Source organism: Colletes gigas, unplaced genomic scaffold, assembly GCF_013123115.1.
Source record: "Colletes gigas isolate AHSC1104 unplaced genomic scaffold, ASM1312311v1 Colletes_gigas_Sc00003, whole genome shotgun sequence".
NCBI lineage: Eukaryota > Metazoa > Arthropoda > Insecta > Hymenoptera > Colletidae > Colletes > Colletes gigas.
In genome coordinates, this window is record NW_025106632.1 from 3,663,836 (window position 1) to 3,688,268 (window position 24,433).

The 24,433-nt window shown below is 39.8% G+C and overlaps 1 protein-coding gene across 1 annotated transcript in view; it reads right to left on the reverse strand.

The window, feature by feature from the left end:
* The window catches only part of LOC122404745 (carbonic anhydrase-related protein 10), a 252,581-nt gene that overhangs the window by 121,341 nt on the left and 106,807 nt on the right, over nucleotides 1–24,433 (reverse strand). The window contains exon 3 of the mRNA XM_043408967.1: nucleotides 12,538–12,585. Within this exon, the coding sequence (XP_043264902.1) occupies nucleotides 12,538–12,585 (48 nt within the window). The remainder of the gene's footprint in view (nucleotides 1–12,537; nucleotides 12,586–24,433) is intronic.

A 24,433-nucleotide genomic window follows, 5' to 3' on the forward strand; every position in this document is an offset into this window, starting at 1 on the left:
TTCTACATATTCTTCACTAAAATACGCGTCGTTTGCCTTTTGAAACATTGAAATCCTCCAATCCGTTCGGGAGTTATGAATTTTTAAAAATACACATGAAATTTCAGGGGAACGAATCAACGTCTGGTCAGATATTACATTTTCGGTAAGGAATTTTTTTCTCGAAATTACGTAGGATTTCGGGGACATGTATATTCACCAAAAATGATCGTAATTGACCCTCGCAGCTAAAAATAATTTTTTCGGAACGGTTTGAAATTCTTTTTCTTCGCCGAAATATTTAGGCATCTTCTCAAATTTTTTTCTTGAAAATGCGTAGGATTTCGGAGATATATGTAATGACCAAAAATGATTGTAACCGAGCCCTGTAACCGAAAATAATTTTTTTAGAATGATTTGAAAAATTTCTTCTTCACCAAAAAATTTCAGCCCCATCTGAATTTTTTTTTATTTCATTTGATCTTCCTCATCAACGATCTTAGCGTTACAACAATTAGAACTATACAAGTCCTCTGAATTCCCCGGGACGTGTCTCAGCGCAAACTGTTCGCAATAAAAATTCATATCATCAAATTTCACAATAAACGTGGCACGGAACCGGTACCCCGAATTCCATCTACCGCTCACGCCAGTCCCGCACAGCTGATCTTTGAATAACGTAACCTTAATTCGTTCAAAATAGCATTTTCCCGCGTCGTTATCTCCGCCGTAGCGAAATCCTTCGGGGGCAGGGAGGGGGGGCGCCATGTTTAAAAATCCCCGATGATCCGCCTACGCCTCTTTTCGCGCGACTTCCAGGACGGCCTTCCTTCCCCGGAAACTGTGCCCAGCCTTAAGTCAGCACGCTCGCATTCAGCCCGAGGCGATAAAGATGGAAAGTGGCCGGCATTTGCATGTTTATTCCGCTTCTTTAATTCCGGCCTCTCGCCAGCGGTAGTCGACTGCTCCGTTTCCATCCGGAAAATATATGCGACAGAGAAACCGGCTCGTTTCGCGTTTCGAGCATCCACCCACCCCGTTGTTTCTTCGTCCAAATATTGGTCATCGTCTGTTTTACTTCCTGCACTTCTGACGCGAGATTTCGTACGTCGCCAACACCTCCGCGAAAATTAACAACCGTGAGCCAACGATATTAGAAATACTGATGGCGGTAATAACCGTCGAGTACTTCTCCTGCAACGAAGAGAAGTGCTTTGGTAAGTGCAGTTGAACGCGTTCGACGCCATACTTTTAATTATCATCGTTCACCTCGCGTAATGACGAATAAGAAAACGAAAACCGTAGTTTCGAGCGATCCAAAGTGGGCTTTGAATGCTTCCATTCCATAGAAATTGTATCTCTTCGCGAGCAAATTGACAGTTCCGTAAACATCGACGATGATAAAATCCATGGATCCAATTTGCCTAGTCCGAGAGAGAATCTCTGACGAGATAGCCGAGAGTTTCTAGTTTTACGGCGCGACGGAACGAGGTTCCTTTTGTAATTCGTTTATACGAATTTTACGCGGCTCGTAAAAGGAACGGCGCCTTTGTTCTGCAAAACGTACGTACGTACGACGAACCGCTGAAAGCGTCGCCCGTTCCGTGGGAATCCCCGTCGAATTAGACGTAGGCACCTAACCCGTCGAGGATCTCGAGATCATTCGGGAGCATTCGCCTTATTTCATGCATCCCGGACACGAATATTTCCTGCTGCTCGAATATTCATTTGCTTCTATTATTCATGGGCTCGCGTCCTACTTCCCCAGTTTTCAAAACTGTTGTTGCAACCTCGCTGCGGGGGATATACCCGTCCGGGCGAGCACACGCTTAATATTTCCGTCCATGTTCGAGCATCGTTCGAACAAGATTAAGACGAAACTTTTCAAATCTGCCGATTCAATTTACAGTTTAAACGAAACTCTTTCGCCCCGTCGATGGACCGAGACCTCGTTATTGCGCGCGGGAGCAGATTTCATTCGGTCCCTCAAAATGGAAACCGCTTCCATTGAACCTCGAAATTTATTAGTCCGCCTCTGGAGGATAGCTATAACGCATAAACGGGCCACCGTGGGCAAAGAAAAGCGCGTTTCAAAGCGGCGTAATGAGTTACGTACGAGGAAAATGTGCGGAAAAATCTGACAAAGCGGAGAAATTCCGAAGAATACCTCAGAAGCTGCTGCAATAATGGAATCGTTTTAACTGCGAAACAATGCAATGGGAGAAGGAATGTTTTTGAAACATCTTCCCCGCTGTAGTGATAAGAAAATTTATTCGAACAGTATTCTTTTCCCTTTTTCTAACTCGAATTCTACGCAGATTCGAGCGAAGTTAGTTTATCGTCGCCGTAAACTGCGTTCAAGACGGTACGGCGGATAGAATTATTTATCAGGGAAACATTGCCGGATACAAGCATGTGGTCAGGTCTCACTCCGTTTGGCAAATTAGTGACATTCTCGAAATTCTGCGCCGAAACGGCGTTTAGGCGCGCATAGCTCGCATAACCGTGCGAATTTCGTCATGGTGACCGAAGCTGGTTCGCGTAAAGGGGATCCGTTTACAGACACAATGACACACGATCACGATTCGATGTTGATCGTTTTGAATTCCGGATAAATCAGCGAATTGATAGCCGCGGAGTTTTCGAGTTAAGTATTACGTGTACGCCAGTGGTTCTCAAACTTACCACAACGCGACCTATATTGTGCACTGCATCGATCAAAATTTTTAAAATGTCCAATCTAGTGGATATCTGATTTCAATGATAAGTTTTGGGGCACCTTGTTTCTTATTTAATTGTTATTATTATGTAGAAAATAACACGTGTTGAATTGATATACTTCGAGATACATGCATTTTAAATTATGGAATATGGCGGGAAACTTAATTTGAGTTCGACTGTTTTGTGAAAACTTGTTCGCGGAGAGTGTGCTGCTTTGGATTGCAATGAAGGTTTGAGAAGCACCGTTGTACATCGTCGAACAGATATTCCCAATGAATTATTTCCGTCCAGTGCGTCCGATGGGTACGATTTTGGAGAATGATTGATTTCGTGTAACCATCGCTGCGGAGAAATGTAATACAGTTGTAAAATCGAGGTTGTTGTTTTCGAGTTGAAATAATTGGAACACTGAGGAGATCAGGCAATCGAAACACCGAATTATATTATCATTTTTCTTTAACATTGGTTCGAATAATTTACGAAAACTAAGAATTCGAAGAACACGTAATTGGAATGGAAAACGACGCGTTCAAAATGGACAAAATCCTCGTCAACGTCGACAATTGTCACGTATGTAAATATAGAGACTGTACTTCCCGAGAGAAATAAATTGAAATAGCAAGATCGATGGGATCCGATCGATGGGAAGTAAAATTGTTCGCCGAAAGACGGAAACTGCTCGTTTTAAAGCGACGCTGTGCTGTAATTGCTCCTGACAATCTTAATTCCTTCGTCGCGGAAACTATTTCGAGTCTCCTTGGACGAAAGGTTTAACGTCAACATAGCAACGGGACATACGTCGTTAAATATTCACACCGGGACGGAATAGAAGCTCCCACAATTGCTGTCAAATGTCACTGAAATGTTAATGTCGATGGAAAATTCTTGCTCTTTTCCCTAGAGGCGACCAGGACCCCGCGGATCGTTCTAAAGAAACGATTTAAGACGTTCGTTTACGTCAGTCGAGTGACTAAATGTTTTTAAATAAGTCACACCTATCCAAGACCTTCGATCGTAATGTTTTTTACGTGTTAGAAAATAATTTTCCTCGGATATACCAGTTACAGGTTCATTCAGAATATTTTTAGAGTCCATGTTCATGACGTGTGGTGATGGTTCCCATACTCGCCAGTGGAGAGCTATGTTTTTGACTCTCTCGTAAGTGGTCAAGTGATCCCAAATGGGAGGAGTGACCTCGCTAGCTAGGAAGGAGTGAGCTAGCTAGGAAGGAAGGAGTGAGCTAGCCCAGCTAGAAAGGAGTGAGCTAGCTAGGCTAGCAAGGAGTGAGCTGACCAGCCTAGCAAAGAGTGAGCTAGCTAGCCAGGAAGAAGTGAGCTAGCTAGCTAGGAAGGAGTGAGTTAGCTAGGCTAGCAAGGAGTGAGCTAGCTAGACAGGAAGGAGTGAGCAAGCTAGCCTAGGAGTGGAGCTGACTAGCTAGTAAGTAGTGAGCTAGCTAACTAGCAAGGAGTGGAGCTGACCAGCTAGCAAGCAGTGAGCTAGCTAGCTAGGAAGGAGTGAGCTAGCTAGGCTAGCAAGGAGTGAGCTAGCTAGACAGGAAGGAGTGAGCAAGCTAGCCTAGGAAGCAGTGAGCTAGCTAGCTAGGAAGGAGTGAGGTAGCTAGCTAGGAAGGAGTGAGCTATCTAGGCTAGCAAGGAGTGAGCTATCTAGGCTAGCAAGGAGTGAGCTAGCTAGCCAGGAAGGAGTGACCTACCTATCTCTCGTCCACTTTCCTGTTCTTACTTCCTGCAATCTCGTTTACCATTTCTCCACCAACGCCGCCACAGCCGCGTATCGTCGAAAGAAACAATCAGGCTTGATACGATACCTCATTGTAGGCAGGAACTGATCCTCAGCAGTGAACAAAAATAAATAGAGAGTAGAGGGGCAAACACTTCAAACAGAATGGGAATTTCTCTCGGTATAATAGGATTGTTTCGCTCGTGTCACTACCCTCATTCGCACGCAACCCCCGGCGAAACAGAATTTTTCAGATATTCCAAAGCGCCGAACCGCGAATATCTAGGCTCCGAAGGCTCTTTGGAACTTATTAACCGCGTTCTTTATGAAGCAGGCTTCGTTACCGTGAAAGCTGTTTCGCTCCGCGATGAAAACGACGCCCCACCCCCACACCCCCTCCCCGCCAGTTTATTCTATAAATTTGAATGAAAAGCAACAATCGCGGCTCTGTTAGCCGGCGGAACAAATAAATGCGCGTTGGCCTGGTTTCTGAAAAACAGACAAGATTGGCGAGCTCCGCTTGATAATGCTTTTCAGTCGTCTTTCTGCGATTCCGCGGATTAAGAACTCCCCGTTCATTGTACCGACTTCTACTCGAAAACAATGGACGCCGGGGGCAACAGATCATGTTGAATTAATAGAAATCTACGGAACTGACAATTTCAATATTAAAATGGAATTAACAAGATAAACAATCCTCCAAAAACGAAATTATGTTTACTCTGAAAAGGCGCAAGAAAATGTTCTATGATACTAGAAAAATGAATTCCCAAATTCAGGATGTAAATAAATTCGGGTTACAAAAATAAGCAAACAAATTGTAGGGCTACGAGGGTCGCTACTAAAATGAAAATTTAGCTTTTACAGAATATTTTTACGGTTTTGATCCGGCAGTGGCCGCGTCGAGGGTAGTTTTCGACTCTCAAACGCGAAACTCGTTTTAATATATCTCGACAGCGTGCGTGTGGTTTTTTTTTTTACAAAAATTGAAATTTCTCGATCACTCGATGATCTTCAAATGTCGCAAATGTCGCGTGACCGTCACGTTGAATCGTAACTAACGCGAAATCGATAAAACTCTCGAGAAGAACGCGGAACCATGGATGCATTGTTATCGGGACTCGCGGAGCCAGAGAATTACGAGCACCGAGGGTATTTACGCGCAATTACTTTTAATCATTGTACATCGCTCTCGTTTGACCGTTCTCTTCCTCCGCGTAACGTTAATCGACGATTTTGATATTAACGTCGGACGGGGGCGGTGATTTTATTAAGACCCTTCCGGCGTTCGTTTCGCGTCAGGATTATGCAAATGCCCGTTCTCCCCCCCGTCGTCGATGAACGTTTTTTGCCACCGGCCCGCAGTCGATATTTCCATGTAACGCGATTGTACCGTCCCGATGCTAACGAATTCGCGTGTCTTTCAGAAATATCGGACGCGCCGATCGAACCACGTTCCCCCCGCTGAAATTCTTATTTCTCGTGGTGTTTCGCGCAACGATTCGATTGGCGAAAATTAAACTCCCCAGCCACTTCCACCACGAGCAATCACAACGTTACACCGAGACACTAGGCGTCCTTAAAAATAATATTTCACGTTTTCATAGAAACGAAATTCGCCACTCTGTTCGTAGAAATAATAAACGATATTTTTATGGAACGTAAAATACGAGAACGTTTTCGTTCGACGGTAAATTGACCGTATCGAATCCAACAGACTATATTTTTATTTAACTTCGATGTTTTGTTTACTCTTAATTGATGTTTGCGTCTTCATCGTTATGGGGTCCTCGAAATAATTGTTGTGAGAGATTGGGTGTGTTCACACGACGATGCACGGACATTTTAAGAGGCTTTAGCCTCATCTGTTCTTGTTACTGTTTCTACCAACAGTTTATCAAACCGTATGTGTTACATGTCGCATCTCCGACTTAATAAATATTTCCTTAACTGCGTTTAATAACCAACAATTGTAAACAGAGTATCGATAACGAATTTTCTATTTATCGTTCAAAGCGGTCGACGCCTTTCGAATAGAGTATTTTTAATTAACTCTCTTATTTACTAAGATCCCCGACCTTTCGTAGCCCCGTCTGCGGCGCATTTTAACAAGTGTATCATTAAGTCCCGTTGGATATGTCAGAGGGGAAAGAGTGGCCTCTTCTCGCGGCAGAAATTTCATTTTCACTTCGGAATAGTACTTCCACGGGCCGGAAAAGTGCTCTTCAAGCGCCGGGAGCAGGCCTGGCAATGCTACCAGTTGCGTACCAAGGCGAAAGACGAGAAGCTCCCGGAGACTGAGTTAATCCAGCTCGTAGAAAAGTTCCGTGGTATTGAAGCTTTTTTCGTTCCCGCATATTCTCACTTCGTCGAATATTCCCATCAACGCCCTCTCCCCTCCCAATTCACCTACTCGCCCTTCACCCTCAAACACAACGATTCTCTTTCACTTTTTTCTATTCCGTGTTACGTTGGTCATAAATTTACCATTAGTGATTTTTCACTTATAAAAATGCATTCGATGTTTAAATTTTAGCCCAAAAAGCAGAAAGATCACGATAGTTTGATGATGTGATTGCAATTTTATAGCATTCTTAACCCCTTTAGTTTACAATTACGTCTCAGAGACGTGATAAGTCTGTGGCGCTATTTTGTTGCGGGTAGGATCTCGGGAAATTCGTAGAAGGGGTGAAAAGGAAAGAAGGGGGCGCTAGTGGACTCATCAGTAAAGGCTTTCCAGTCGCCTTAGACGACTGAGATATTGGGAAATCGTTCGAGGAGTGTATATATAGCAATTGAGGGATCGCGAGAGCGCTTGTGAGAGCGCGAGCCCTCTGGTGGCGAGCATGGAAGGCGACGCCACAAGTCCACCGGGCCAAACCTTGGTGTCTGGCACGCACAGTTGGAAATTAAATCGTAAGACAAGGGATTAAAGCACTAATAGTATTTAAAAATTTATAAGTATTGGGGATCATTCGTTGCAAGGGTTGGAAGATTGAAGTGTCGGTCACCAGTGACCACCAGTGGCAATGAACGTGTTAAATACACAATACTCCAAATAATAATCATATTAAGTTTAAAATTTGATCAATAAAAGTATATTGACGGTAAAAAATAAATAAATACTCGATTGCTCGCGAAACTTCGATAAAAACTTTGACTTCCTGAGCACGTAATAATTTAATACAAAATATTCCAAATAGTAAACATATCAAGGAAAAATTTGATTAACAAAAATACATTAACGGTAAAAAATAAATAAATACTCGATTGCTCGCGAAACTTCGATGACAACTTCGACTTCCGGAGCACGTAATAATTTCCAGGCGCGTGTAATTTATTAGTTTCGGGACTCCGTTCGACAAGCTTTAAAAACACAATGGAGAAAGGCGAGACATTAATTCCCGTCAGATTAGGTCTGAAACATTAATTTCATTCGTTTTCTCTAGTAACATCAGTCACGTTCGTCTCGTCTACATCAACATCCATTCTTCCCTCGTCTTATTTACCCCCGACAATATTGACTCGGCAACAAATTATGTTCCAGCCTCGAATGCCGTGGCTCCGCTTCATATCTTCCCTACCCGTGTTCGCGTTTATACATTGTATCGTGTATATACGAACGGCGGCGAACTCTAAAGCGATATTTTTCTCGAGCCAGCCCCGAGCTGAAATCAAGGATATGCAGTATAGGTATAGATAGACGGGGGGGGCGATGGTACAGATATATCTTCGCGTAGGGAGTCAGTTATTGGTTGTAAAACGGCCGAGCCATCTGTCCTTAATATGAGACTTCGGGTGTGCCCTAAAAATCCACCCCTGACCCTCCCCCCCCAACCCCCCACCGATATCTGTAATAACTCAGTCGCCCATGGTCGACGTGGAATCCAGAAATTACGAAATTTATGAATTTCTTACTGCACGAAAACACAATTCGATATCGAACTCTTGAAAATATAGAAAAAAATTAATAAAATTAAATTAATAAATTAATATTCTAATTGAAAGAAAAATCGTATTCTAAGGTAATCGTCAACATGAAAGGTATCAATAAATATACGTAAGATCAATGCCCGTAAATCTAGTGTTAATAAACCTTCACGGTTTTCAGTTTCCTGTCAAGGTGTCACTAGAGCCGTGACTGAACTGTGACAAGATGACAGAGGAATGTATTGCACGAAATTTCGTCGATCTTCCTGATCGTGAGTAAGTCTGAGGATTCTTGGAATATTGAATTTTATTATTCTCTATTTTTTTTTTTACATAAAAATGATGAAGACTAAATTTTGAAGAAATATAAAATACCGATGTAAATAGCTCGTTTATTTGAATCTGCGATCTGAGTTTCAGACAGAGGATGTGTTACACACGATTTGAATTAAGTGAAACTAGAGGTATCCAGTATATTTAGTATTATACAAGACAGTAAAGACAACAATCGTAGATTACATCACCCACTTGCCAGCCAGTTAATCCAGGTAACCTTAATCTGCCACCGAACTCTGTTGTTTTGTGGCTCTAGAGACGTGTTCTAATTTAAAGTGACCAGACAAAATAATAACGTATGTCGTCTTATCATCTCGTGTCACCGTGGCCAAGCCAGAGTAAAGGATAAATCCTGAACCATCAACATCGTACTATACATTTTCAATTTAAACCGAGATTTCATTCTGCGTTCTCTCATTTAACGTTAGATTTACGGAATTTAAAATTGCAGAACGCGTAAATATTATTTTTTAACAACTTATGTTGAATTTGATCGATGCACTGGCACGAACACATATTCTAATTGAAAGAAAAATCGTATTCTAAGGTAATCGTCAACATGAAAGGTATCAATGTCGGTAAATCTAGTGTTAATAAACCTTCACAGTTTTCAGTTTTCGTTTCAAGCGTCATCTTTCTTTAACCCTCACGTTTGGTTCTAATTTCCACGTATTAAGCAACCAAGGTGAGATTATAAATTATCAATTTACCGAGCCACGGCCCTTTCATTTCGCTCCTCTCCACTAAATATCATATTTCCACGCGATGGAACCCGCCTTTTTTTTTTTTTTATCTCATTACGGGCAGGAATAAAGTCGTTTAATGAAAATGAAAAAGTAAAGTTAAATCGTACACCGAAGCTATGAAAGCAAAAGCGGACTAAATTGTTTTTATTGCTGACTCTCGCACACCCTGAGTGCTCGATTTAACCACTTCCCCGCAGCGTTTTATTTCAGTTGTTGATTTATATATATATATATATATATATAAAAAAAAACAACGCAAACTTTTTCCTTTCACTCTTTAAATATCTCCGGACTGTACCGAAAATACGTTTAAAAATACCTGCTTTAATTATCCCATTATTCTCCGTTATTTTCAGCACTGGAGGGCTTGTGATATTGACAGAAATATTGGGGAATGCGTGGCGTATTAGTCTCCATCGATCGTGTTAAATATTAACAACCACTTTCGATAAGTGAAATTTTTCAATAATATTTGTATTTTAAGAATGCTATAAAATGGCAGGCGCACCAATTAATTATCGAATCTTTCTGCTTTTGGGACTAAAATTTGAACGAATGCAACGTCAACGCGTTGAAAGGATTTTCAAGATTTTATGATTTTCGTTTACCAAATAAAGCGGAAGAATTTATGGGTTTTCGAACATGACACGAGGCTCGCGCGATGAAAAGAAATTCGTAGGGTGAAATTTCGCGCTTCCAGAGCTTTAACCGTGTATACGGGACTGTTTCTCTTGTGGCAGCTGGCTCGCATGGCGGAACAACACTAAACTCGAGGCTCTCGAGGCTCGCACGACCCTATCGGCGCTCGCCTTATTTTTAATAAAAACTGCGACCCACCGGCACGGAGGGCGGCGAGATTAAAAAATTCGTGCCGGCGCCACGAGCCACTCGATGGCCTCGTAACTTAAAATTAAGAAAATTAGGAGCCTCCCGCGCCCCCGACGCGCCATGATGGAAACTGATCAACGCTTCTGTCCCTCGCGATTTATACCTCGACGTTCAACGAAACGGTTCGACGCGGCTACAGAAGTTACGTAAAGCATTACGTAATTTATTAACGCTACAAAATAATAGCGCTCCTGCACCGTGCTCCATTTTTTTTAAACACGAAATCGGTCCTTCTGTACGTTAGATTTTCAGAATTGTTGTAAATTCGTAATTTCCAGCGAACGAATTTTACGTAAACTGCTTTAATTGGTTTTTCTTTGAGGAAAAAAATAAATTTTACGGTTCACGTGTGCGTAACTATTTCTCAGATTGTTATTTTTACAAGATATAAATGAATTATACTTGCACTTTAGTACACACAGTTTATTAATATACAGGGTGCTCGGCCACCCCTGGGAAAAATTTAATGGTGGATTTTAGAGGCCAAAATAAGACGAAAATCAAGAATACCAATTTGTTGATGGAAGCTTCGTTAAAAAGTTATTAATATTTAAAGTTTCACCCCTACTGAATTTTTTTTCTCCAAAATGCGCAGGAATTCGGGGGTATGTCTATTCACCAAAAATTATTATAATTAACCCCTGCAACCAAAAATAATTTTTCTAGAACGATTTGAAATTTTTTTTTCCCGTCGAGAAATTTCACACCTTCTCGAATTTTTTTCTAGAAAGGGGGTAGGATTTCGAGGGTATGTCTATTCACCAAAAATGATTGTAATTGACCCCCGCAACCGGAAATAATTTTTTCAGAACGATTTGAAAACTTTTTTTTCGTCGAAAAATTAGGCCCTGTCGATTTGTCTAAGAAATTCGTTTTTGATTTTTAGTAATTTTGTTTGACGCACTACCGAAAAGTTGTCTAATACTTTTTGATAGGTACCCATGAGCTCTACTTCAGAAAAAAGTTTCATTGAAATATATGCACTATTGTAGAAGTTATGGGTGTTTGAAAATTGGACCATTTTTATGGGGGTTTTTGTCACTTTACGGGGTTAAGGAACAACTTTTCGAACATTTTTAGAATTTCTACATATTCTTCACCAAAATACGCGTTGTTTGCCGTTTGAGACATTAAAATCCTCCAATCCGTTCAGGAGTTATGATTTTTTAAACATTCTCATGAAATTTCAGGGGAACTGGTCAACCATTGGTCAGACATTACATTTAGAGGAATTTTTTTCTGGAAAGTGCGTAGGATTTCGTGGGTATGTGTAATGACCAAAAATGATTATAATTGACCCCTGCAGCAGAAAATAATTTTTCCAGGACGATTTGAAATTTTTGATTTTAATTGTTAATTACTTTTTAACAAAGCCTCAAACGAAAAATTGATATACTTGATATTCGTCTTATTTTGGCATATACAATCTCCCATTAATATGCAAAAAGAAACATCGCGTGAATACGTCTTACTTGGAACATCGATTATCGATATATTTACTAACACTATCGTACAAAAGATACTATGAATTTTCCATTTACGAATTGACGATTGACGAGCAGACAAAGACACTGTCGATAAAATTAAGTTTAATAGAAGTGCAGCCTCCTTGATGAGAAGATCGAATCAGAAGATGATCCGATCGAGCTATACTCAAATCCTCAAATAACAAAAAGTTTTGCATAACAGAAACAATAGCAGTTCACTTGTTCCAGTGGAAAAGTCCAACGAATTAAAGCGAGAGAAGTTGAAAGAGTTCCCCCCGCCAAGAATCATCTGCGTTTCCATGAACTTGTTTCTCGAATAAACGCGTTTCTAACCCGTAGTCGGGGTGTGACACATTACCGGGATCCTGGAATGGCACAGAAACTTTTCCAATATTAACCCGGAACGCGGAAAAGAGTTACTTCCAACGGAATCTGTCCGATATCTCATTATTCCTGCAAAGGTTCCCGTCTACGAAAGACGCCCAGGCGTTCCTCGACGAACTTAACGCGATCGATCGACGGGATCCTCGAATATTAATGGAAATTAACTCTTCGCGATTAGTTTCTCTTTCTGGAGTGGTTCGTGTCGGTGTCGATTACACGACCGATTACTCCGTACGACTCGCGGAATCGTTGAAAACTCCTTTACGACGAAACCGTAAAGGACTAGTCCAGAAAACGTCTGGAGAACCGTACGGATCAACGAGACTCACCTGAAATTCCGTCGTAGGTCCACCATTCTTCCCAGCTGGCCTCGGATTCTGCAAAACAACGAAACGAACCGTTACTCGAATGTTTATATCACCGATAAATCTATTAGATCATTCGAAATGTTAAGAATTATTGTTTTACGCCTGTTGGATGACACTTGTTACAGACCTGGCCACTCATAAAGCTAATGAAAATAAGGGTCTAAAATAAATTATTTCAAATAGTTGCTTCTTATTTCTATTTCAAATGAAATTTTCCCGGTTCTGGTTGCACGGTGGCGTTGTGCTTTGTTGAGGTTAGGAACTCGGGAAATTTTTGGAGGACAGAAAAGGAAAGGAAAAGCTTTCTAGCAGGCCCTATCTTAGACGACTGAGATATTGGGAAGGTTTTTGTTTTTTTATCTCGTTTTCATATTTCTTCTGAAGTACCCTGGGCTGGAGCCCCTATAATCTGTACTTAAAATGTTTGTTAGTGTCTGTAATTGTTTATGAGGATGTGTTGAAAGGTTTCAAAAACCTCGTTCACATGCATCATGCATGTGGTGCAGATATTGGGAAGTCGTTCGAGCGCTTGTGAGAGCGCGAGCCCTCTGGCGGCGAGCATGGGAAGCAACGCCACAGCATACACCATGGTTTCTGTCTTTTTAACACGTTGACTGCCACAGACCAAACCCCTCGAATTAAAAGAAAAATTAAATTTTGTTTTTAGACAATTGGAAACTAGCATACCAAGAACTCGTCATGGAATTTATTTTCACAGACTCGTTAAAACTCAAGGGCCCCAGCTTCATTTTCTTTTGCAATTAATCTTGAGAATTTTTTTAACTCCCTGATGAAAAGTCGTGTCACCCACTGACAACAGATTACAAGCCAAAAAATTCACGAGTCTACATATAAAAACAGAAAAATTTGCCACAGAAAGAATATAATTTGTCCATATCAAGAATCTTGAAAGCATGTGTTATTAATGAGGTGTCGACCATCTCTGGTCGAAGACAGACAGAACGTGATCTCGTTAAAGCGACGAATAACCGCGTCGCAGGAACCGTAATAATGTTTCACGGCCCCGCGAATAAAGCACGGTACGCCTGTAATCGTTCGACGACACAATATCAGAAAAATTTGCGGCAGTTTTTGCCTCGTTAAAGCGACGTGGAACGAAACGGAACGGCGCGCGAATAAATTCGCCGCGAGGAGCCCCGGCGTACGTCGACGACGAAACGATTTCTGCCGTTTACGCGTGACGCCGGACGATTTCCCCCGGTATTTCTGTTGCACGAGCGAAACGGAAACATTTTTCTCGGTAAAGCCGTGCATGTTATATTAGCAATTTGCCAGTTCCTTGGCCTGCATATCTTCGTGAAAACTTCCACGGCGAAACTTTAAAGCTCCATCACCGCCGGCGCGGACGGACGAACATCGATCAGTACCAAGTTCCCGGTACCCCGGCGATCGATCAATCGATTTCCGTCAAGTGATTCGCGGTTGGAATTTTCCAGGCCGTACGGCGGACTCGGATGAAAGAGGGTTTGATTCCTTGAATCGTTAAAAAAATACAGTCAGCGCCACTTGGAAGACGATGGAAAATATTTCTGATTTATTTTCATTGTAATATGAAAGAGGTAGCTGAACACAGAGTTAAAACACACCCTTTCGGATGCACCTTTCGATGAGAATTCATATTTCACATATTTCACACGTTACTAGAGTGGAAATATTCTTGGAGATCTCCGTTACAAGGTTTTCTCTTCCATCCATATCCTAGTTACAATTTTAAGTGTGCATAAATTCGAGCAGATATCAAAGACGAAACTATTTATAACGCGCGCCAGGCTTTTTTGCGAAACAATTTCTCGCGTTTCCGGGCCCGAAGTAACTATTTCCGGGCGGAGAAAGTCGGAGAACATTCCGTCGAGCGAAATTTTCGTCGCGAAGTTTCCCTCGAACGTCCGACGGTTGGGGGGGAGGAAAAAAAGAAGAAATTCCCCTATATTCCGAACCGCTTAAAACTCATCGAACGGAGTTCCGTTTCGAAGCGTTCGGACCGGTACGCTCTCAAAATCGAATTCTCATTTCAACGGACACTTTATCTTCCGCATTACCACTTCTGCTTCAATATTCATTACTTTTTCTATCTCGCGGCGGTCGATTGAAGCCGCCGGTAGTATCGAGTTCACCGACGGTCGTTTTTCTATATGCAAATTTCCCCACGGCCGCGTTCCATCCCAGGAACCCGTTTTAATGCTCTAAGCGTATCGAATAGTTCGGAGGATCCCTCCCCTCTTCCCTTTCCAGAACAATTATTGCTCCGAACCGGTTTCTAGTTGACCCTCGTCCCACGCGTTCGACTCTCGGGTCTGACCAAAGCGCGACCCATTCCACCTCGGACGGTGACCCATATTCGATTATCTGGATGCATGCCATCCCAGAGCACCGTACGGCAAACTAATTGCCTCAAATTGGAAAACTTTCTCGGCCTATACCCACGGATCTCGCTCTCTCTCCATTGTCAATCTCCTAAGCTTCACTGTACGTGTGTACTATCTTCCTGTTCGACGGCGATCGTTTCCTCCTACCATCAATCGACGATACATCCTTCCCATCAGAATCATTTTACCCCATCGTGTCATTTATTCCTGGACTCCTGAACACATTCCTTTCTCTTCTCTGGAAACGAATTTTGAGTTAATCCAGCGTTATTTATTGTTAAGCGAGTGGGCAATAGTGGGTACGATCTTAATAGGCCTTGTCTTAGACGCTGGGACGTTCAGTGGTCGCTCGAGGAGCTGTCAATCGAGCGCTTGCGAGAGAGACGAGAGCGGTGGCCCTCTGGCGGCAAGCACGAGAGGTGCCTTCTTTTAGGCCTGATTTAATGAATAGTACCATCTACGAACGATCAGTATAAAATTATTTTACAATATTCAGTAAAAATTGTTGGAGTTAATCGATTTTTATGCTTCCTATAAGGACATTTAGATTCTCATAATTCTCCCCTGATGTCGATAGGTCCTATTGTACCACGTTGAACTCTTTTTACATTTTTTGGGGCACTATTGCATCGTTCAAAAACTTATAACATTTTCTCCTTACGTTGTTTACCTGATTAAAATTACCTTTGTAATCTTATTTTTACTATCATGTACTATCTTCCTGTTCGACGGCGATCGTTTCCTCCTACCATCAATCGACGATACATCCTTCCCATCAGAATCATTTTATCCCATCGTGTCATTTATTCCTGGACTCCTGAACACTTTCCTTTGCCTTCTATGGAAACGAATTTTGAATTAACTCTCTATAACGTTATTTATTGTTAAGTGAGTGGACAATAGTGGGTCCTAACAGGCTTTGTCTTAGACGCTGGGACGTTCAGTGGTCGCTCGAGGAGCTGCCAGTCGAGCGCTTGCGAGAGAGACGAGAGCGGTGGCCCTCTGACGGCGAGCACGAGAGGTGCCTTCTTTTAGGCCTGATTTAATGAATAGTACCATCTACGAACTATCAGTATAAAACTATTTTACAATATTCAGTACCAATTGTTGGAGTTAATCGATTTTTATGCTCCCTTAAGGACATTTAGATTCTCATAATTCTCTCCTGATGTCGATAGGTTCTATTGCACCACCTTGGACTTTTTTACATTTTTTGGGGCACTATTGCATTATTTAACATTTTCTCCTTACGTTGTTTACCTGATTAAAATTACCTTTGTAATCTTATTTTTATTATCATGTCTACTTTGTACAGTGAGGGGTAGATTGGGGATCTTTATGCAAATTTACATTTTTATTGATAGAATTGATGGAGTGGGAACTTCGTAGAGGGTTGATCCCTGAAATATTAATTTTGCATATTAAGTGCATTCTGTAGCTTTTCGAGAATTAAAGTTGCCCATAGATGTATGTACATCTAGCCATTATATTGCAGATGACAAAACAAGAAAACTGGAGGAATGACTTTTATTAGAAATAAATAGTTTCGTAAGTTCCAGATGTTAATCTTATTTTTGGCCTTTAAAATAATGGTTCCTCTTAATATATTGATTATTAATAGGCCTTAATAGGTATTAATAGAAATGGAAGCTTTGTAGAGGGATAGTGACAACCCCTAAATATAATAATTTCTTATACTTTTGTACATTAAATGCATTCTGTAGCTTTTAGATTAATTATCCGGTCACCCAGATTTCTATTAATAGCAATAGAAGCTTTGTAGAGGGTTATTCCAACCCCTAAATATAATAATTCGTATCTTACTATAAACAATTCTTATACTTTTCTACATTAAATGCATTTTGTAGTATTTATTATAGATTAATCATCACGTCACCCAGATTTTGTATTAATAGAAATGGAAGCTTTGTAAAGGGTTGTTCCAACCCCCAAATATAACAATCCATATCTCACTATAAGTTTTTCATACACTTTTCTACATTAAATGCATTCTGAACTCTTCAGAAGATTTAAATTTCCCACCCCTCACACTACACTGAGTAGAAATTTATATCTTGCTTACCAGTATTTAGCGATGCTCCTGATTTTCATGTTGTTAAACCAAAATGCTTCCAAGAACGCAGTAAGTAAATTTATTTGTTCATCGTCTTTATCGCAGACCGAGAGCAAAGTATTCCGTTCGAGTTACACGAGGGAAGTCGTCTTCGCGGCGTCGCTTTCCACGGTATCTCACGGAGTTCATAAACAAACTAAGATCCAAACTAAGATAATGTAAGCTGAACACGTAACCCATTAAAGTAAAGACAGTTGATCTTAAAGCCTCGTGCTGCGTACTCGTGATACAATTACCGTTTGCGCTGTCCGATTCATTTTCGAGCCAGCTTCGTTTCAACGAACGTTGGACGAACTACTGGAAAGATGCGTTCGATCCTGTTTCAGAAATCACACTTCAATTAAGAGACGAGAAACTCAAAAATCCCTAAAAATTAACATTTATATCAACCACATAATTTCTCGAAGCAGCTCTACAAATGTCAGCCATTTCGAGTCTTGAAAATCTCGAAAAGGGGGAATTATCAATCGCATAATTTCTCGAAGCAGCTCCAAAAATTTCAGGCATTTCGAGTCTCGAAAAACTCGATCGGGGGAATTATCAATCGCATGATTTCTCGAAGCAGCTCCAAAAATTTCGGGCATTTCGAGTCTCGAAAATCTCGAACGGGGGAATTATTAATCGTATGATTTCTCGAAGCAGCTCCAAAAATTTCGGGCATTTCGAGTCTCAGAAATCTCGAACGGGGGAATTATCAATCGCATGATTTCTCGAAGCAGCTCCAAAAATTTCGGGCATTTCGAGTCTCGAAAATCTCGAACGGGGGAATAAACGTTCGTTAATAGGGAGTAAATAATTCCAGGAGGATCGTCGAGCGTATAATTACGGTTAACCGAAATTTCTACATCGAACGACAGGCGTAGACCGACTGCTCGTGACTGCTCGCGGGGGCGGGGGGGGAGGCACGTTGTTAACTTTAATGGCAAAATTATGGTCGGATTAAACGCAACCCCCTCGCCGTTACGTTTCGCACCTTCTCCCGGGCGCGATACTTTTTATTAAAACGGCAATTCCGGTCCGCGGCGGAATAAAGTGGACGGCTTCCTTCGTAACGCAGTAAAGAGGTTTATTAGCCCCGTAACTCCTTCAAACTTCCGTCGTAGGGCCGTTTCTCCACCCCTTCGAGCCACCGTTTCACCCCTCCACCCCTTATTCGCCGTTACAATTTTCCGCGCGACGTTTTACGCGCCGCGGCCGTGCCCCTCTCTGCATTCTAATTCGAATATTATTCGTTTAATACCGATAAGTCCGGTAATTGCGAATATCCCCGCACCTGTTGTCGCCCCGTTTCTTCGCGTGTAACGTTCGACCAGAGCTGACCCAATTCCACCCTCGGCGAAGACGACGAACCACTTTGCGTTCGGGAAACCGTCACTTACGGGCTGTGCAGTGTTTTCAGCGAATGCGATAGTAGTTTCCTTTTTAAACCTGATAAGTAGAATTACTGTACTCGAACCAGGACCGTACCAATCCTTTGGAGCCACGTTGCAACTTCGATGACCTCTGTTTGACCGCGGAGGGTCGTCCTTCATGCGACAGATGAGTGGAAAATATTTTTTTTAACCGTTTGACTGCTAGAGGCGTATATGTATATACGCTTTCACAAGCCTATCAATATATACGAAAGACGTATGTAAATATACGCCCTCACGTATCCATCGATATATACGAAAAGCGTAAATTTACGCCCTCTGTATTTTTTTTAGTATAATACTTTTTACTGTTTTACCAATTGATTCGATATGGAATTGGATATTTTAATTTATTTGTATTTATTATTTTTTTAAACCGTGAGAATGGTCTTTTAAATCTCCAGGGTACTTTTGTTAGTCACCAGTCGCGGCGACAGGCATGCGACGATCGCGCCATCTATGTTGATGGATTCTTCCTAGGACGCGCCACAGTCAAAAGGTTAATAACGTTATAGGCCTAACCCATACTTAATAAATGAATAAATAATTCTTGAGTAAAAATAATGGTTACTCGATCTCTAATGTCTGTGACAGCATAAATATTGCGGCGTTATTTAATACTTAATAAATAAATAATTCTTGAGTAAAAGTAATGGTTACTCAATTCTCAGCTGTCTTCTTTTCTCATATCAATTGTTTCACAGATCGATTACTTAACTGAACAATCATTAGATAGTCTGAAATTATCCTTGTGAATTAATTTATTTTGTTAAAATTTTATAAACAATAGTGTTTGACTATGGAAAATCCACGTTTGTAGTCCCTTAAATATTACATCTTTTGTATCGAAGGGTTCATTCTCATTAATAAATGAATAATAATAATAATAATATTTTCAAACGTATACAGAGGGTGGTCCATGCAATTGTTTGGGGTCATAACTCCGTTATTAATGCATTTACGAAGAAATTTCAAAGGAGAAAGGTAAATGGCTCGAAGAGGACTACTTCTATGAGACTTTAGATATTTTACAAATTTAATCTTTTCTTTAATCTCTTCACGCCCTTGGCCACATATGTGGACGTTTAGTTCTTTATAATTACACTTACTGTCGATAATAAATAGACCAAAATTTTCACTACAGATTATAAAAAAGAAAAATCATCCCTGAAAGGGTTAAATGGAAATGCATATTTTTTGTTGCACAGATCCATTCCTCTGTTCATTCGACGTGAAAAATTATTAAGGTATCATGGCAAAAAAATGATTAGTTCTCGAGATATTTTCAAGAAGTATCTTTAATGAAAGAGATTAATAACTGAGTTATGAATTTGAAACAATTGCATGGACCATCATCAAAAGTTACCTTACATTAATATCGTTCTTCGTTGACAATGTTGGATAGTGTTTTCATCACCAAAGATAGCAAGCAATTCTACAATCCATAAAATAAATTATAAACACGATCCTCTGATGCACTTTGTTGCTCACAAAGAATGTTTATACTCGTTAAATCATGGTTCACCTTTTGAAAACATAAATATAACCCAAAAAAATAATTTTCGACGGTAAGAAGCATTGCTCGGGATAAAAATTTCATCAAATCATAGTGCATCGAAGCCAATCGGATCTAACGCTACTCGATGCGATCGGATTCGATCTGATTGGACAGTGCATCCGCATATAGGTTCGTGAAACTTTTATTTGGACCGTGTTGCCTGGACTTAGAAAACAACATTTTTGTCACGTATTACAGCTTCTTTTAACGCTTTCGTTAGTTTCTGAGAAGTCGCGAGTTTGTCCTTGAGAAATTGAAATTTTCTTTCTTCCCTAGTTTTCCAACCATAATGCTGCCAAAAAGTGTCTATAAAAGTTAAAACTTTACTTTGGGCAAGATCAACGCCCAAATTGTTGGCGCCTGATGCGGTTATTGGCCGCCCAAATTAACAGACATGTCGAATTTCAGTTTCCATTAAGTACAACGTACGTTTGTTTAACAAAATTCTAGATTAAATTCTACGAGCGTTATCCAATGTATTTCGTACGAGTCGTGCTATTCACGGCCGCGACATGTAGAAATCCATTTCCTATTCAACCTAACGCGTTCTCGCGTTAATTTAATACTGCACGAGGGTATGAATTACGCGTATTATGTCTACGATTTGAGCTTCCTGTAACCCAGTATTACCATTTAGTCCTACTTCCCAACATCTTAAAAGTTTTATCGAACACTCTGTATTTTTGAAGTAAAAAAAAAAAAAAATGGATCTAATACATCAAAAGTTATTAGAGTTAAAAATTTGCTAAATTACAGAATTACTATTTTGCTTGTCAACGAACACTTTCATTGGGGTATTTATATCTAATTAATAATTATAAACTGGGAATTGCAATGTTTGTAGACACGAATCCACAGCTAATATCAATAATAAGAGTAACTCTATCGCAGTAACGAAGGTGTTAAATAAAAAAATAGAGACTAATAAATTAAAGAATTAAAAGAATTTTTGCTTGTCAAAAGACATTTTCACCGAGGTATTTATATCTAATTAATGATTAATTATGAACTGTGAATTGCAACGTTTATAGACACAAATCCACAACTAATATCAATAATAAAAGTAACGAAGGTGTTAAATAAAAAAATAGAGACTAATAAATTAAAGAATTAAAAGAATTTTTGCTTGTCAAAACACACTTTCATCGAGGTATTTATATCCAACTAATAATTATAAATTGTGAATTGCAACGTTTATAGACACGAATTCACGGCTAATATCGATAATAAGAGTAACTGTATCGAAGTAACGAAGTTGTTAAATAAATAAATGAAGGGAATATTGCAGCTTCTCTTGGCGCATCCAATTGATTCGTAGTCCAAGTCGAACTTTCAGAATCGAACCTCAACTTTGGGAAACGAGTGCACGCAACCGCATAAATTAACCAACGGAACGCGTCGAACCTGTTAACTACCGATTCGATTCAACTCCGCTCGACGTACGTGGCTCCGTATCGCGTGACTTTTCCGCGTTTTAAGCCCGCGGCGCACGGAACACGGCAAAGTAGCTCTGTTTCCAGCGGTTTCGTCAATAACAGGAACGATGATAGCGTATCGGTCAGAAATAATTACGGACGAGTGGTTCATTTCGCCGACCCTCGAACTTTCAAAACTTTTCACCCACCACACACGTAATATTGCTTGAAAGTTTATTGTTTCTTCGTTGGAGAAAGTGCAACGATGCGATCGACATTGCACTGACAAACTACTTGGTTTCAAAGTCGACAATTTTGTAACAGTAGACGATGGGAAGTGTCAGTCAGAGATTTCTATACAGTCAAGACATAAACTTTCTTCTAATGTGGGAAATTTTTATAGATTTTAGAACTATGTTGTATTTTTTTGTGAATTATTACTTTGAATATTAAATTGGGTACATTTATTGTTATTCTTTATGTTTTTCATTATTTATTGGACATATGGTTGTTATCATCCAGCATTGTGAAGAAGCATTTTCGAGAAAAAAATTCGAGGAGGTGCTGAAATTTTTGGACGAAAAAAAGAATTTCAAATCGTTCTGAAAAAATCATTTTCTGTTGCAGGGGTCAATTGCAATTATTTTTGGTCATTACACATATCCACGAAATCCTACTCACTATCGAGAAAAAAATTCGAGTCGGAGGACAAATTTTTCGACAATATTAAAAAATTTTAAATCGTTCTGGAAAAATTATTTTTAGTTTCAGGGGTCAATTGCAATTATTTTTGGTCATTACACATATCCACGAAATCCTACTCACTATCGAGAAAAAAATTCGAGTAGGAGGTCAAATTTATCGACAATATTAAAAAATTTCGAATCGCCTTGGAAAAATTATTTTCTGTTACAGGGGTTAATTACAATTATTTTTGGTCATTACACATATCCACGAAATCCTACCCACTTTCGAGAAAAAAATTCGAGAAGGTATGAAATTTTTCGAGAAAATTGAAAAATTTCAAATTGATCTGGAAAAATTATTTTCGATTGGGGGAGTCAATTATAATCAGTTTTGATCATTAAACATATTCTCGAAATCCTACTCGTTTTCGAGAAAAAAATTCGAGAATGTATAAAATTTTTCGACAAAATTACAAAATTTCAAATCGTCCTGGAAAAATTATTTTCTGTTGCAGGGGGCAATTGCAATCATTTTTAGTCATTACACATATCCCCGAAATCCTACGCACTTTCGAGAAAAAAATTCCTCAAATGTAATGCCTGACCAATGGTTGACCTGTTCCCCTGAAATTTCATGAGAATGTTTAAAAAATCATAACTCCCGAACGGATTGGAGGATTTTAATGTTTCAAAATGCAAACGACGCGTATTTTGGTGAAGAATATATAGAAATTCCAAAAATAATCGAAAAGTTGATCCCTATCCCCGTAAAATGAGAAAACCCCCATAATAGTGGTCCAATTTTCACACGGTCATTACTCCTGCAATAGTGAATATATTGCAATGAAACTTTGGGGGGAAGTAGAGTTCATAGATACCTATACAAAAGTATTAGACAACTTTTTCGTAGAGCGTCAAACAAATTTATTAAAAATCAAAAAGTCATTTTTAGGAAAAATTGACGGGGAGTAAGTGGTCACCATAGATAGGTGGTCAAACACCCTGTATACTGTCTGTTCTTATGGTATATGTATAGGTACAGCTCATAGCTTTAATCATTGAGTATCTACACCTAACATTTAAACTCAAAACCGGAGAATTGCAACATTTCAATTAGTCCTATCGACTAACAAAATTTATAACCATTATTTTTTAATTTCTTTCACGATTTTATATTACTGTTTGCTATATTTGTGTCGATTTTATTGTATAAAGTTTCAGCTTCACAAAAATTTTCTACTTCTATAATTTAAATATTTTTTGAAGGCATATTTGAGGCGCGTGATTCGTGTTTGAATTATTAAAACGAAGCATCGAGGATCGAAATCTTCCAAAAAGTATGAGCAAAAGGTTTCTTAAACAGCGAGAGACCGGCAAATGGTAAAAAGGGTCGGCCACATAATTTATCTTAGGCTACTAAACGTCCACTAAACGTTACAGAACAAAATGTAGTGCGTTCTCGTAGCGTCGGTTTTAATCCTCTTTCGGCTCGCGGGACACAGGTTAAGAGAACCGGGGAAAAAAGAAACCCGCGCCGTGCACGGTTTAATTCGCAGTTGCGACGCAGGTAAGATAAACTCCAGATTAAGAAAGTCTGGATATTGCGACGGAAATATACGACGGAATTATTTTCATTTTTTCAACGACCCAGCTGCGCTTTCCCAGGCCCAACGACCTCGTCGATCCTCTCGATCCTCCTCTAAAATAATAATCTTGCCATTTTTAGCACGCGTACAGAAATTTCCCAATATTATATTGGTCAAATTTAAACTCTAGTTCCAAGTTCTCAAGCTTCAAATTTATAATAATATTCCTTGGTCAAAATTCCATATAGAAATTTCGATACAGGGAAAATTAAATTTGACTATTTTCGACAAATCCTTTGCATAATTCGACTCTAGTTCCAAGTTTCCCAATATTATATTCCTTAGTCAAAATTCGATATAGAAATTTCGATACAGAGAAAATTAAATTTGACTATTTTCGACAAATCCTTTGCAAAATTAAACTCTACTTCATCTCACCTTCATCTAACAAAAAAAAAAAATTATACAAGTTGCTCTAACGTGGAAAATAAATCTATTCACAAGATAAGACCATAACACAAAAATGTTAATGATTCATAGCGATACGAGACGAACAAGAAAATTACAAATTCTCGATCGAAGTCCAACCGCGCGAATAATACAAAATGAAGGTGACAAAATGGTCTTGGATCGTTTCGAATAATTCCGTGACGATTCGAATTTCGGGAGTCGAAGATCG